Genomic DNA, 14,704 nt, shown 5'->3' with positions numbered 1-14,704 from the left:
TGGAGAGAGCTTTTGCACTCAACCATTGTAAACATGTAGGTGTGAACCTGAACAATACCTTGACTGGAAGCTTAAATAGTGAAGGTAAAACAAGGTGCAGGTGAATGTAATGATCAATAAGGGTGACTGGGAATGTGAAAGTTGGGAGGAGTCTGACTCAGTGGATACTGGAGATTGGCTATGTATGGATAATTAGCTCTGTGTGTGTGTTTGACTGGCTGTGGGACAGAGCATGACAAACATCAGTTGTCATAGTTCGTTAAAATTAGCTATTGTCTGTCATTTCAGTTAGTGTCTGATCACAGGACAACTTCTGGCTAAATGTTTAGGATGGCAGACCACTGTCAACAACACAATGTCAAGTAAAAACCCCAGCCAAATTGTATTTGTTCATCATATTTAGTAGAAACTGACTCAGTAGGGATGACAAACTGTAGGGTGACAGACAGATAGTCTGTTGGCTAAATGTACAATTATAACATGCTTTAATATAAAACTAATAAAGCACCCTGTGATATGTGATTATGGGTGTTTCTAATACAGGAATGTCTAAATGAAAATTTTCACCTCCTGCACACATTCCAAGTAAGTCAAAGAAAATGTTTTGTTATTCTTTTTAAGACTATTTTGGAAATATTAAAGAAGTCAGTGCATTGTTGTGGATAATACACTCTTCTACTCAGATTAGTTTGAGTGTACACCTATGAAATATACATATAGGATAAGTATAGCTAATAAAGGGGCCTGTGAGTGTAGGTGTAGAGTAGGTGTTTCTAATAAAGTCAGCAGTGAAGGTAGTATTCTCACCTGTATTCATCCCGTATTTATAAGCAAAACATTTCAGGACTCTACTTAAAACAGTACTGTGCTGGAAATATTTATTATCCAGTTGATTTATTTAAGTATGTATTACTGTAATTGGAACACAACTTTATTCTTGAGGAATTATTCATAAATATTGTACAAAGTAAAATAAAGTGAGCTGAGAGTGTGCATCAAATTCTGTATACATGCCATATTTTTCTGAAAAACATTGAGAAGAAAATTATTCTAATTCTAACAGCTTGATTCTTGATGAGTATTTTCTACAAATTTTGCCTAATAAAATCACTTTGAGGGCCTTTCTAAACCAGCTGTAAAAGAATGCATAAACAATAGGATTACATGCTGAATTTGAATAAGAAATCCAACTAACTATTTCCAACAACTGTGGTGGACCACCATAACCAGAAAATGTCAGAACTGTGCTGTAGACACAAGACGGTGTCCAAAATGATAGAAATGCCCCTATAACAATAGCCAGTGTTTTAGTGGCTTTTCTCTCTGCCTTACTAACAGTGGGCTGCACTCTGCATGTATTTAGGTGAGAGAGAGTGTTGTGGATTAATCGTGACTGTCTCTGGGCAACAATATATATTTTCATATATATGCTTGCCATGATAACAGAGGGGATGTACAAAGAAAACAGAGAAATTATCAAAGCTGTCACTGGTCCTATAACTAAGGTACACCCTCCCTCACATATAACATCACCATAGTGTTCAATACCTACAGCACTTAGGTAGATGACAATAATTCCCACTGCAACAGAATAGCTCCAGCAAATAACAATCATGAACAGTGTAGTAAGAGGAGTGATTATTTTGTGGTACAGCAAGGGGTGACACACTGCATAATATCGTTCAAGAGAGATAAATGCTAGATTTAGAACAGAGGTAGTACACAATATAGCATCAAGACTGCTGTGTATTTTACAGAATAATGTCCCCAAATACCAGCAGGTCTCCACAGAGCGTAACATACTGGGAGGCATCACAACCCCTCCTACAAGCAGATCAGTTACAGCCAGAGAGAGAGTGAAGTAGTTAGTTGTTGTGTGGAGCTGCTTAAAATGAAGGATGGCTATGATGACAAGAAGGTTTCCAACTAATGTAAGAAGTATAACAACACTGATGATAAAGTAAATCACGACTCTCATAGCCATTGGATAAATGACCTTCTGACACGAATTAGGATGATGTTCATAACAAAGAGAAATGTTTCCTGTGCTCCAATTTTGTTTCATGTCCATCATGCACTTTCCTTTATCTGCAGAGGAATATGACATCATCAACAAAAATTATTTATCAATAAAGAAAATATTAAATGCAATGGTAACATACTTCTACAAATTATTTAAAAACACAGCAGCCTTCACTTTATCATGTCCCTTTTACTGTAAGGTTTCACACATAAAGCCTTTCATGTCCATTCTTACCTCTGTCTGCACACCAGGACAGTTCAGCACTGATCAGTGATCTGCTTTTATTTATAGTACCACAGTCCTGCAGCAGGAACGCCTTTCTACTCAGTCCCTCCACTGTGCTGATCACATGACTCCCTATCTGACATTCACGTCACATAAAGCAAGAAGCTGGACCTGGAAATGTGGATTAAAGAGTCTGAAAGCCACTTACAAAAGTGCTTAAGTGCTCCAACTAATTCTAAAGAACAAAGAAGATTCCTAAATAATATATATTCATTCAATTCTTGCATGCATCCCATATCAATATATTGAACATGTTAGATATAAAGTTGCATAATATATTGTATTTGAACCCATAAGTTGTGTCTCTGCACCTCGTGAGCTACATCCATCCCCATTAAACACTGGGGAGGCCACATATTGAGAGAAATGTAACCTTTCAATAGGACAGCTCATTTAGAGGTTCAGCCCCGTATATCAATTACATCACCAGTCCACAATTCAATTAAATCATCAGTCCACAAATGTGCACACATTTGTGTAGTAACTACTCTGAGAGCGGTAATACTGCTCACTGGGTGGGAGGGATGTCATTAGCCATTTATGGCCATCTGTGTTTCTGGTTGTTGGTGAAATGCAGTTAGCACCATCCTCTGAGTATTCATCAGAAAAGTGACTGACTACATTTTGAAAAAAATTGATAATGCAAAAAGCAATGTCTGGAAACAATTTACACTAATCAATATGACAAACAGAGCACGTTAACCTTATGGCATGTCAAACCGCTCTTTAAGATTGAAATCACATAGTCATCAAAATACCACACCTGCCCTATCCACAAAGACAAAAAAAAAGCACACCAGCCACAACAAGAACCAGAAAACCGGCATGACAATTCCAAAAAACATGGAAAACATACAGCAAACGTCAGATTGGGGAAAAACAGAGGTCCTGGATCAGCTTCCAAATTCTGTTATGACCTAATCTAGGCTCCAGCTCTAACGGAAAGCGTGAGTGGATAAATGACGAGTTGTCCGAGACTCCATGAACCACGCTCATCCCAGCACTGCCATGCTCACCTCTTCCCACGGAGGCCTTCCATCTGTTTTGCTCTAATATTAATCCAACACCTGTTGGGTGTTCTCTTCCTTACAACCCTCCTATTTAAGCTCCCCTCTCTTGGACTCTCTTTGTGAAATATTGCTGCTCTCATGATGCATACAAAGCCTTCCATGTATGAGTTTGTGTTCTTGGTTGCCGAACTCTGCCTGTTGTACAGACCTTGTCTCCTGCTTGACCCCTGACCAAGATCACCAGCTAACCCCCTCTTACCTGACTTGCAATGCTCAAGACCCTGGAACCTCTCCCTTCAAATCCCCCCTCCTCTGGACATGAAATAAAATTTCTAGAAATTGGATCCTCTCCTTCATATGTGTGTGCCTTCATTACAGAATACTTCGCCATACCATGGATCCAGCAGAGGTTGAAGCCAGACTCACCCAGTAAGAGGCGACCATCACTGACCTATGAGAAATGGTTCAGAGACTGTCCCAAATGGTTCCTACCTTAGCTGCAGTGTTGCCTCACTGTCCAAAGCTGCTACACTGAGAGCAGTGATTTCTTCTCCTTCGAAAGCTGCTCCTCCTTGTATCCCTGTAGCTATTCCAGAGAGGTATGATGGCTCACGAGACCATTGACGAGCTTGCATTGACTACTGGGCCCGCACTGAGATTAACCTCAAATACTCCTACCCAGTTCCTCATTTTTATGACTTGTGAATGTCTGCAAGCAGCCACAATCTTCACTAAATTAGATCTCTGTACTGCTTGCAATTTAATATGCAAATATGAGGGTGACCAGTAGAAGGCAGCCTTCGTAACACTGTGGAGACACCAGGAGTATCTAATCATGCCTTATGATCTATCCAATAGGCCCACCCTGTTTTCCATGCATTTTTGGATGAAATCTTTCAGGACATAGTAAGCAAATTCCTGATTGTTTATATTGATGAACTTATATTGATGTTCTAAGTCAGAGGTTGAACATGTTGAACATGTCACAGCCATCTTGACACATCTCAGGCAGCATCACCTGTACTTCAAAGCAGAAAAATCTGAATTCCATCATGAATCTGTCACTTCTTTAGATTGCACCATCAAGCCAGGCATCATCTACATGGACCTGAAAGTATCAGCAGTCTTGAATTAGCCTAAACCAAACACTATCAAGGAACTACAAATATTTTTAGGTTTTGCAAATTTTTAAAGGAGGTTCAAACGGGAGTTGGTACCATCTCAGGAAGCAGGGCACTAAGATATATCAGTGGACTACAGTTGCCAAGCAAGCTTTCCAAACCTTGAAAAAAGCTTTCACTTTGGCACATGTCCTCCATCAGGCTAACCCTTCTCTGCCCTTTTTCATAGAGGTCAATGCATCAGAAGTAGGAATAGTGGCTGTCTTGTCCAAAAGACAAAGCACCCCACCATGTCTGTACCCCTGTGGCTTCGACACAAAGAAACCACAAGCAGCCAAGAGGAATTATGATATAGGAAACTGTGAGCTTCTCGCCATCAAACTAGCTCTAGAATAATGGATATACTGATTGGAGATAGCAAAGAATCTCTTCTTGGTTTATACAGACCACAAAAACATGGAATACCTCAAGTCATCTTGGCGACCCATCACAAGGCAAGCTAGGTGGGTATTGTACTTCTACTGGTTTCATTTTACTGTCTCTTACAGCCTAGGTTATAAGAATCAGCAGGCTCATTCCAGAATCCAGATTCCATTCCAAATATGTTGCTTCCTAGCTCCTATACATGGGAATTCATCACAGACTTGCCATCTTCTCAGGTATATTCTCCCATAATGGTAATGTTGCCTCATTCCTTTTCCACACTTACCAATTTTTGTCGAGGACCCATCCTGTGACTTCAAACAGTTCAGATCATCTGGGTTTCCACTCGCAGTATGTGGCTCAGACTCAGTCCCCACTGACTGACTGCGGGGGGGTTCTTTCATGGACTCCAGGATCAGTGCTCATCCCAGCACTGCTAGAAGTTCATGAAGATGCATACATTGATGATGATGCATTTTCATTACTTTCAAATGATCAGTTGGAGACCCACATTTGCTTCCTGCCCTTTTCTGCACATTCTTCGCTCATAACAGAAAGACCAACGGTTTTAGGAAGCTGCAATCTCCCATTTGTTTATATTCCCCTCCATTTTTGTTTGTGTGTATGTGCACATCTTCGCTTCATCCTGAAGCACTTGGTAGATGCAGCTGGAGGGTCCGGGAGGCTCCATGAAGCAGATACAATTCTTTGACATTATCATGCAATTTGTACCTCTGATATCACTAGAAGAAGAGCCAGAAAGAGCCAGGTTTAAAGCCATGCACACTATCTCTGGAGTGACTAGGGATTCTGGAATCCCAATGGCTCTGGGAGTTGGGCTCCCTGCCGCAAGCACCTGTCAGTCATTTCTGCATGTGTTCTTTTTTATTTTTTACTTACGCTATGTTTCCCTCTTTCCCATGTAACAAAGACACACACAGACGCAGGAGAGGATCCAATCACTAGAGGTTTTATTTAGTGTACAGCCTGGGGGGGGCGGGGTTAATTGGAAACAAAGAGTCATGTAGGTCTGGAAGCCTCAGACCTGAAAATGCCAAACAAAATGCCTTGACTGGAGGCTTAAACAACGAAGGTAACACAATGTGCAGTTGACAGTAATGATCAATAAGGGTGATTGGGAACGTGGAACTGATCAAGGGATGTGATTCATAGATAGGCTGGTGATTGACAGGTTGGAGGAGTCTGATTGATTGGGTGCTGGAGATGTGTGGATAATTGGCTCTGTGTGTATTTGAGTGCTTGTGGGCTGGACCATTACAAACATAAGTTGCCATGGACAGTTAAAATTAGCCATTGTCTGTCATTTCAGTTAGTGTCTGATCACAGGACAGCTTCTGCCTAAATGTTTAGGATGGCAGACCACTGTCAACAACACAATGTCATGTACAAAACCTAGCCAAATTGTGTTTGTTCAGCATATTTTCTAGAAACTGACTCAGTAAGGATGACGAACTGTAGGGTGACAGACAGATAGTCTGTTGGCTAAATGTACAATTATAAGTTGCTTTAATATAAAACTTATAAAGCACCCTGTGATTATATGTGATTATGGCTTGTGATGGAAATTATTATTCGATCATGTATTATCATGTGATTCATATATAATCATGTTAATCCTTTCTCTATGTAATCCTATATGAATAATTTAGTCTGCACATTCTGTCTTTCTATATTGTGTGAACAAAACGACTGCTGAATCAGCTGCTTTGTGATCTTGCATGTGTCGTGCGACTAATGCTGATAAAGAGGAACTAGCAAACTGTGTCTTTCCTGGTGGAACAGAGCATCCTGGTATGTGCAAAAGTGTTTAGCGCGATAAGGAGCAGGAAACGGGTAAATAGGATGACCGAGCACCCCTCCCTGGGGGATGTGAAGTTTAGATATAAAGAACAGAGTCAGTCTACCCCTTTAGAGCTTTCGCTTTAGAGCATTAGCTCTCACACAGCTGTTTTTGTATGTCTTATTTTCTTTATTAAATTACTCTTTTAATCACGTCTGACTTGCTGCTTATTCAAAATTCCACCACAGGCTGGTTCTAATATAGTGAGAGCTGAATGGACAATTTTCACCTCCTACACACATTCCAAATATTTTGTTATTCTATTTAAGACATATGCAGTACTATTTTGGAAATAATAATGAAGTCAGTGCATTTGATTGTTGTGGATGATAGGCTCTTCTATGCCTATTTGTTTGAGTGTACACCTGTAAAATGTACATATAGGATTATTATTGCTAATAAAGAAGTCTGTGAGTGTAGGTGCAGGGTAGGTGTTTCTAATAAAGTCAGCAGTGAGTGTACTATTCTAACATGTATACATCCTGTATTTGTAAGCAAAACATTTCAGACTATATTTTTAGACATTGTATACAGTATTGGAAATTTTTTTATGTGTCTCCAGTTGATTTATGTAGATTATGCATGATTGTAACGGAAACACAACTTTATTTTTAAGGAATTGTTCAGAAATATTGTACAAAGTAAAATAAAGTGAGCTGAGAGTGTACATCAAATACTGTATACATACCATATTTATAAGGTAAACCTTTCAGAACAAAATTGTTGTAATTATAAGGCAGCTTTATGCTTGAGCAGTATTTTCTATCAGTTTTACATAATAAAATAACTTAGTAAAATAAAGTGAGTTATTATAAATTTTAGTCACATTTATATAGTGCCAAATTGAAGGACACCTTACAGACAGTTAAGAGTCTACATCAAATTCTGTATACATGCAATATTGATAAGGAAAACCTTTCAGAACAAAACTAAGTCATGCATTATTCTAATTCAAACAAGAAGGGCTTTAAATATTCTACTCAACACAACTTTATTCTGGAGGAATGTTTTGTACAAATTTTGCCTAATAAAATCACTTTGATGGCCTTTCTAAACCATCTGTAGAAGAAAGCATACACAATAGGATTACATGCTGAATTTGAATAGGCAATCCAACTAACCATTTCCAACAACTGTGGTGGACTACTGGAAACAGAAAATGTCTCAACTGTGCTGTAGATACAAAATGGTGTCCAAAATGATAGAAACGCCCCCATAACAACAGCCAGTGTTTTAGTGGCTTTTCTCTCTGCCTTACTAACGGTGGGCTGCACTCTGCATGTATTTAGTTGAGAGAGAGTGTTGTGGATTAATCGTGACTGTCTCTGGGCAACAACAAATATTTTCATATATATGCTCACCATGATAACAGAGGGGATGTACAAAGAGAACAGAGACAATATCAAAGCTGGCACTGGTCCTATAACTATTGTACACCCCCCTTCACATATAACATCACCGTAGTGTTCAGTACCAAAAATGTTTAGTTCAATGACAGTAATTCCCACTGCAACAGAATAGCTCCAGCAAACAACAATCATGAACAGTGTAGTAAGAGGAGTGATTATTTTGTGGTAAAGCAGGGAGTGACACACTGCATAATAACGTTCAAGAGAGATAAATGCTAGATTTAGAACAGAGGTAGTACACAATATAGTATCAAGACTGCTGTGTATTTTACAGAATAATGTCCCCAAATACCAGCAGGTCTCCACAGTGCGTAACATACTCGGAGGCATCACAACCCCTCCTACAAGCAGATCAGTTACAGCTAGCGAGAGAGTGAAGTAGTTAGTTGTTGTGTGGAGCTGCTTAAAATGAAGAATGGCTATGATGACAAGAAGGTTTCCAACTAATGTAAGAAGTATAACAACACTGATGATAAAGTAAGTCACGACTCTCATAGCCATTGGATAAGTGACCTTCTGACACGAATTAGGATGATGTTCATAACAAAGAGAAAGGTTTCCTGTGATCCAATTTTGTTTCATGTCCATCATGCGCTTTCCTATATCTGTGGAGGAATATGACATCATTAATAATATTATTTATCAATAAAGAAACTATTAAAAGCAATGGTAACATACTTCTGAAAAGTATTTTAAAAACAACAACAGCCTTCACATTATCATGTTCCTTTTACTGTAAGGTTTCACACATAAAGCCTTTCACGTCCATTCTTACCTCTGTCTGCACACCAGGACACTTCAGCACTGATCAGTGATCTGCTTTCATTTATAGTACCACAGTCCTGCAGCAGGAACACCTTTCTACTTTATCACACCTCTGTGTTGATCATGTGACACTCTTCTCAACAGTGAACCAAAATACATTTACCACTTGTCTTATTTCTGCTTTCAGAAAAATATCATTTATTCCCTAATGCACCAAATTCAACTTCCCCAGTATAATGTGGAAAACATCATGCTATTCCTTTAGAAAAAACATTTGGATTTTGAGCACTCTTTGCAATTTAGATATTGCCAAAATACCCTCATTTTCCCATTTATTCAGTTTATTTCTTATCAGAAATATAGATTGGCAGCTGGAGACGTCCTGCAAAAATGTTGTTTTTTTTAATGTATGTATGTATGCATAAGTATATAACAATAGCAGAGCACATAATACAAAAGTAACAATGTTTCAAATCCTCACAAGGCCTACAGATTGATCTTACAGATGTAACTTAATACATTATATGTATAAGCACCTTTCAGGATAGTCAAGACATGTTACAGTACATAAGTGAAAACATAATAAGAGTTATAAGAAGAGAATAGTAGGGTAAAACACAAGAACAATAAAATGAAAATGCAGTGGGTACATGAAAATAAAATTAGAGATTAAGACATGGTAAGAGGTACAGTAAGAGAATGGCAGGACAAAATAAAACTATGGTAAAATAAAGCTTTGGGACAATAAGAAGAAAATAAGATTCAGTTCCATAGTTTGGGCCTGCAATGCTAAAAGCTATATCACTGGCAAACTGGAGCGACCATGATGGATTTTGTCTGGACAAGAGAGCAAAGAGGTAATCAGGAGCCAGACCATGTAAAGACTTAAAGATCAGGAGTAAGATTTTATAATGAAGGTGATAATAGACCATGAGCCAGTGTAGGTTTTTTAACTTAGGTTATGCATTCCCATGAGCTGGATTGTGTGAAAATTCTTGCCCGCTGAATTCTGCATGTATTACAGCTTCTTGAAAAGACCTGTTTACTACTCCGGTTTACTACTATTAAGTTTGGGCCAAGCACTGAACCCTGAGGTACACCTTAGCAAGAGCAGAAGTATCTAAAACTGCCAAGAGTGACCAATCTTTGCCTGTCTGAGATATGACCTAAACCAAGCAATTGCCGTGTCAGTGACATCAGTCCAGGTCTGGAGCCTGCATTATGATCTAGGACGACAAGGATATTCTGTAGACCTCCATCAGCTGCCAATAACAGATCATTCATGACCCTTACGAGAGCAGTTTTAGTGCTGTGATTTACTCTGAATCCACACTGAAACTGTACAAAAACATTGAATGTAAGATGATCCTTGAGTTGGGCTGACACTACACATTCCAGTATCTTTTTGAGAAAAGGAAGGATTGATAAAGGATGGTAATTGTAAAGATTATGTGGGTCAAGGCCTGACCTTCTCAGGACTTGGGTAAGAGCAGCTAGTTTTAAGTTGGCAGGAACATGACCTGAGCTAAATGAGGCATTGGAGATCGAGGTGATGAGTGGGCAAAGTGAAGACTGACAAGCTTTAATCAGAGGGGTAGGCAGAGGGTCTAAAATACAAGTAGTTGCTTTAGAGCCAATGATGATCCTGGTTATAAAACTCTCACTGACCTGCTGAAAAGAGGAAAGGAGGTTAACAACAGGAGGGCAGGACATCAGCAAATGTGAGAGAATTGAAACTAAGTGTTGTTGACCTTTTCACTGAAGAAAACCAAAAGGTCATTACAGAGGGCAGTTGAGGGGATTAAAGGGAAACTGTAAGAAGGCTGTAGCAAGTTATTAATTATAGAAAAAAGGGCTCTTGGATTACCACAGAATTTGATAATATTGTTGGCGTGAAAGCCAGTCTTGGCCTTTTGCAGGGCAGTTTTATAGGACAGAACGTGTTCCTTATAAGCAACTGCATGAACTGTTAGGTTAGTTTCCTTACCAAGGCATTCCAGTTGATGGCCTCTTGCTTTCATTAATCTAAGTTCAGGGTAAACCATGGGGCAGGGTGATGGAAATTCACAACTTGTGTTCAAAGCGGTGCATGCTGGTTAAGCACAATTGTACAGAAAAAGATTTGGGCAGGCGGTAAGGAAGTTGTTGGGTGAATGGACAAACTATGCCCCTTATAAATAGATCATTAGAGAACTGCTAGTCCAGCTCCACAACCCATGGTATGTGGCTGATCCATATACTGAAACCCAGGGGTTGTGGATTCATTCAGCACTAGATATTCCCCTGCTTGCTGCCAGGTTTCAGACAACAAAATGAAGTCAGTATTATGATCCGATATGACATCCCACAATAAATGGTGCTTTGTTTGCAAAGCAAAGGTTGAATAAGGTGAACTTTGTGTTCATGTGCACAGAAGAAACAGAGGCAGGCATAACTGACCAGTCAGTAGTTCTAGGAAGTTGCAGCCATAATGATTGGTCAACTGATCACTGGGCAAGGTCTACTTAAGGCTCAGATGTCGACTCCAACCACTGGACTACCAAATAGGCACATGTGACTGAATTTTGCCTCATCTCTCTATCAAAATATCAGAAAAAACAATAAAAGACAAACAACTGAAAGACAGGAAGCAATAGCAACAATGCCTGCAGCAGGAAGAGATTTCTTCTGCTGTGTACAACTGAGAGAAGGTGGGGAACTCTTACCAGAAGTAATAGTGAAACCAAGACACGAGAGAAGACTGTCCTTCACAGCACAGGTAAGAAAAACCTCCCACTTGAAATGACCATTTAGCAGCAAGCTTAGTGCATGTATGACACACACCAAGGCTTCGTTAAGAATGCTCTTTATGAAGCTTTTCTCTCATACCAGAGTCCCTACATCACTCAGGTCCCCACTTGCCAACTCGGCACAAAGTTAGTATCCATCATGTGGTGATGGGTCCTTTTCTATCAGACAGGTCTTCCTTATCTTGTATTTGCACTACATTGCTGAGGACCCTTGTGTGGGACACAGTCCTTCTTGTGACTGGGCCCAGAATAAATGTGTTTTACATTGACAGGCATCCTCTTCTGTCAGGACGAACATCATAGGCCAGACAGCAGAAATAAAGTACTCCTTGTGGCCAGACATGGTCCTGAATGCAATCTTCCCCAGTACTCTACATAAGGCCTCAGCCTTCCATCTTTTTCCTTCATGACAAAGACACTGGCTGAGGCCAGGGAGGTGGATGGACTTATGTAACCCTGGGCTAGGGCCTCACTGATGTACTAATCCATGATAATAGTCTTCTCTGTCAAATGCACCTTACACTGTGGATGGCAGACCTCACCCATCAGGTAGATGGAGTAGTTTGTGGCCTGTGAGAAGGAAGCTGAGTGGTCTTACCAGACTGAAGACCTCATACAGGTCCTTGTAGAGTGCTGCGAAGGATACGGATATTATCAGCATTGGTTGGAGGAATCTGATTGAGCAGGTGCTGGAGATTGATTGACAGGTTGGAGGACTCTGATTGGGTTTGTGCTGGAGACCATTTGTGGAATTATATCTGTGTATGTTTGACTGGCTGTGGGCTTGATCATGAAAAACATCAGAGTAATAATAAAGAGGCCTATGAGTGTAGGTGCAGGGTAGGTGTTTCTAATGGAGTCAGCAGTGAATATAATATTCTCACTTGTATACATCCAACTACATGTATTTGTAAGCAAAAAATATCAGGGCTCTACTTAAAGCAGTACTGTGCTGGAAACATTTATTATCTGTCAGGTGATTTATGTAGATTATACATTAGTGTACTTAGAACACAACTATAATTGTTCATAAATATTGTACAAAGGTAAATAAAGTGTGCTGAGAGTGTACATAAAATTCTGTATACATGCCATATTGTTCTGAAAACCTTTCAGAAGAAAATTATTCTAATTCTAACAACTTTATTCTTAAGCAGTACACATTCCTACACATTTTGCATAATAAAATGTAGTAAAATAAAGTCAGTAATTATTATTATTAGTCACATTTATAAAGCACGTTTCTCAAACTCAAGGACACTTTACAGACAGTTGAGTACATCAAATTATGTATATTGTTCTGAAATTGTTCCATATTATATATTGTATATTGTTTCATGTTGTTCTGAAAACCTGTCAGAAGCAAATTATTCTAACAGCTTTATTCTTGGGGAGTACTTTCTACAAATTTTGCCTAATGAAATCAGTAAGTCAGTAATTATTATTAGTCACATTTATATAGTGCCTTTCTGATTCTCAAGAACACTTTACAGAAACTGATGTACACTCTCAACTGTCTGTAAACATGCCATATTGAAAAGGAAAACCTTTCAGAATAAATCATGCATTATTTAAATTAAAACAAAAGAATTAATTATCCTACTCAGAACACAGCTTTATTCTGGAGAAATATTTTCTACAAATTTTATGTAATAAAATAACTTTGATGGCCTTTCTAAACCAGCTGTAGAAGAAAGCATACACAATAGGATTACATGCTGAATTTGAATAAGAATGCCAACTAACTATTTCCAACAACTGTGGTGGACTACTGGAACCAGAAAATGTCACAACTGTGCTGTAGATACAATATGGCGTCCAACACGACAGAACCCCCCCATAACAACAGCCAGTGTTTTAGTGGCTTTTCTCTATGCCTTACTAATGGTGGGCTGAACTCTGCATGTATTTAGGTGAAAGACAGTATTGTGGATTAACTGTGACTGTCTCTGGGCAACAACATATATTTTCAAATATATGCTCACCATGATAACAGAGGGGATGTACAAAGAGAACAGAGACAATATCAAAGCTGTCATTGGTCCTATAAATATTGGACACTATGAAATAGGCCAACTTGAAATGGAAGACAGGCTTCATAACATCGTGGAGACACTAGGAGTACTTAATTATGCTTTATGAACCATCCAATAGACCCTGTTTTCCAGGCATTAATGGATCAAATATTTTGGGACATAGTAGGCAAATTCCTGATGGTTTACATCTATGACTTCCTTTTCCACACTTACCAATTTATCAACTGTTGTCGAGGACCCACCGTCCACTCACAATATGTGGCTCAGACTACCCAGCAGGAAACTCAGTCCCCACTACATTGGGCCATTTAAAGTGCTCAAACAGATCAACCCAGTGTTATTCAGGCTTCAGATTTCCCCATGGTACCAGATGAACACCACGTTTCATCTTTCTCTGTTAAAACCTGCATTCTACAACCCTGTATTTGCAGCTATCACCCCTGTCAACACTCCGGCCCCAGTGGAGATTGACAGTTAACCTTGATATGCTGTTTGAGTGCTTCTGGATTCCCACTGACTCAGGGGAGGCCTATCGCACAGACTAGAAGGTTTATGGACCCAAGAAACAATCTTGGGTACCTGCAGCTGACATCATGGATTCCTCTCTGATAGCAGAGTTTCACACAGCTCACCCAAATCATCTGGACCTTGGGGCTGTGGTAGCCTCAGGAATACCCATTCTCAGTTGTCAGGACCTGCTCGTCAGATGGGGGGGGGGGGGGGTGTTCTCTCACAGAATCCATGAACAGTGCTCATCCCAGCACTGCTACGCTCACCCCACCAATCTGGCATGCGAGAATATTAATCTAACACACCTTTAGTTTAGTTCTCTCCCTTACATCCCACTTAGGTAAGTTCCTCTCTCTTGCACTCTCTTTGCGAAGTATTGCCACTCTCATGTTGCATACCAAGCCTTCCTTGTACATGTTTGTCTTCCTGATTGTTTTACAGACCTCATCTGTAAAACAGACCTTGCCTGACC

At 39.5% G+C, this 14,704-nt stretch overlaps 2 protein-coding genes across 2 annotated transcripts; both read right to left on the bottom strand.

The window, feature by feature from the left end:
• Window positions 1–1,045: 1,045 nt before the first annotated feature.
• On the bottom strand, window positions 1,046–2,074 carry LOC113567760 (trace amine-associated receptor 1-like). Its single transcript, XM_035529039.2, has one exon. It carries the CDS (start codon window positions 2,072–2,074, stop codon window positions 1,046–1,048), a length of 1,029 nt encoding a protein of 342 aa, XP_035384932.2.
• A 5,600-nt stretch (window positions 2,075–7,674) lies between these two features.
• On the bottom strand, window positions 7,675–8,723 carry LOC113568317 (trace amine-associated receptor 1-like). Its single transcript, XM_035529036.2, has one exon. It carries the CDS (start codon window positions 8,721–8,723, stop codon window positions 7,704–7,706), a length of 1,020 nt encoding a protein of 339 aa, XP_035384929.2. The 3' UTR covers window positions 7,675–7,703.
• Between the last annotated feature and the right edge of the window lie 5,981 nt (window positions 8,724–14,704).

Source organism: Electrophorus electricus, chromosome 2 (genome assembly GCF_041902795.1).
Source record: "Electrophorus electricus isolate QZ-2024a chromosome 2, ASM4190279v1, whole genome shotgun sequence".
Taxonomy (NCBI): Eukaryota; Metazoa; Chordata; class Actinopteri; order Gymnotiformes; family Gymnotidae; genus Electrophorus; species Electrophorus electricus.
Note: the sequence above shows the minus strand (reverse complement) of the source record. Positions and strands in the feature narration are given on the sequence as shown.

Excerpts from the sequence above, each read along its gene's own strand:
- LOC113568317 (XM_035529036.2), bottom strand. The coding sequence starts at position 8,723 with ATGATGGACATGAAACAAAATTGGATCACAGGAAACCTTTCTCTTTGT.
- LOC113567760 (XM_035529039.2), bottom strand. The coding sequence starts at position 2,074 with ATGATGGACATGAAACAAAATTGGAGCACAGGAAACATTTCTCTTTGT.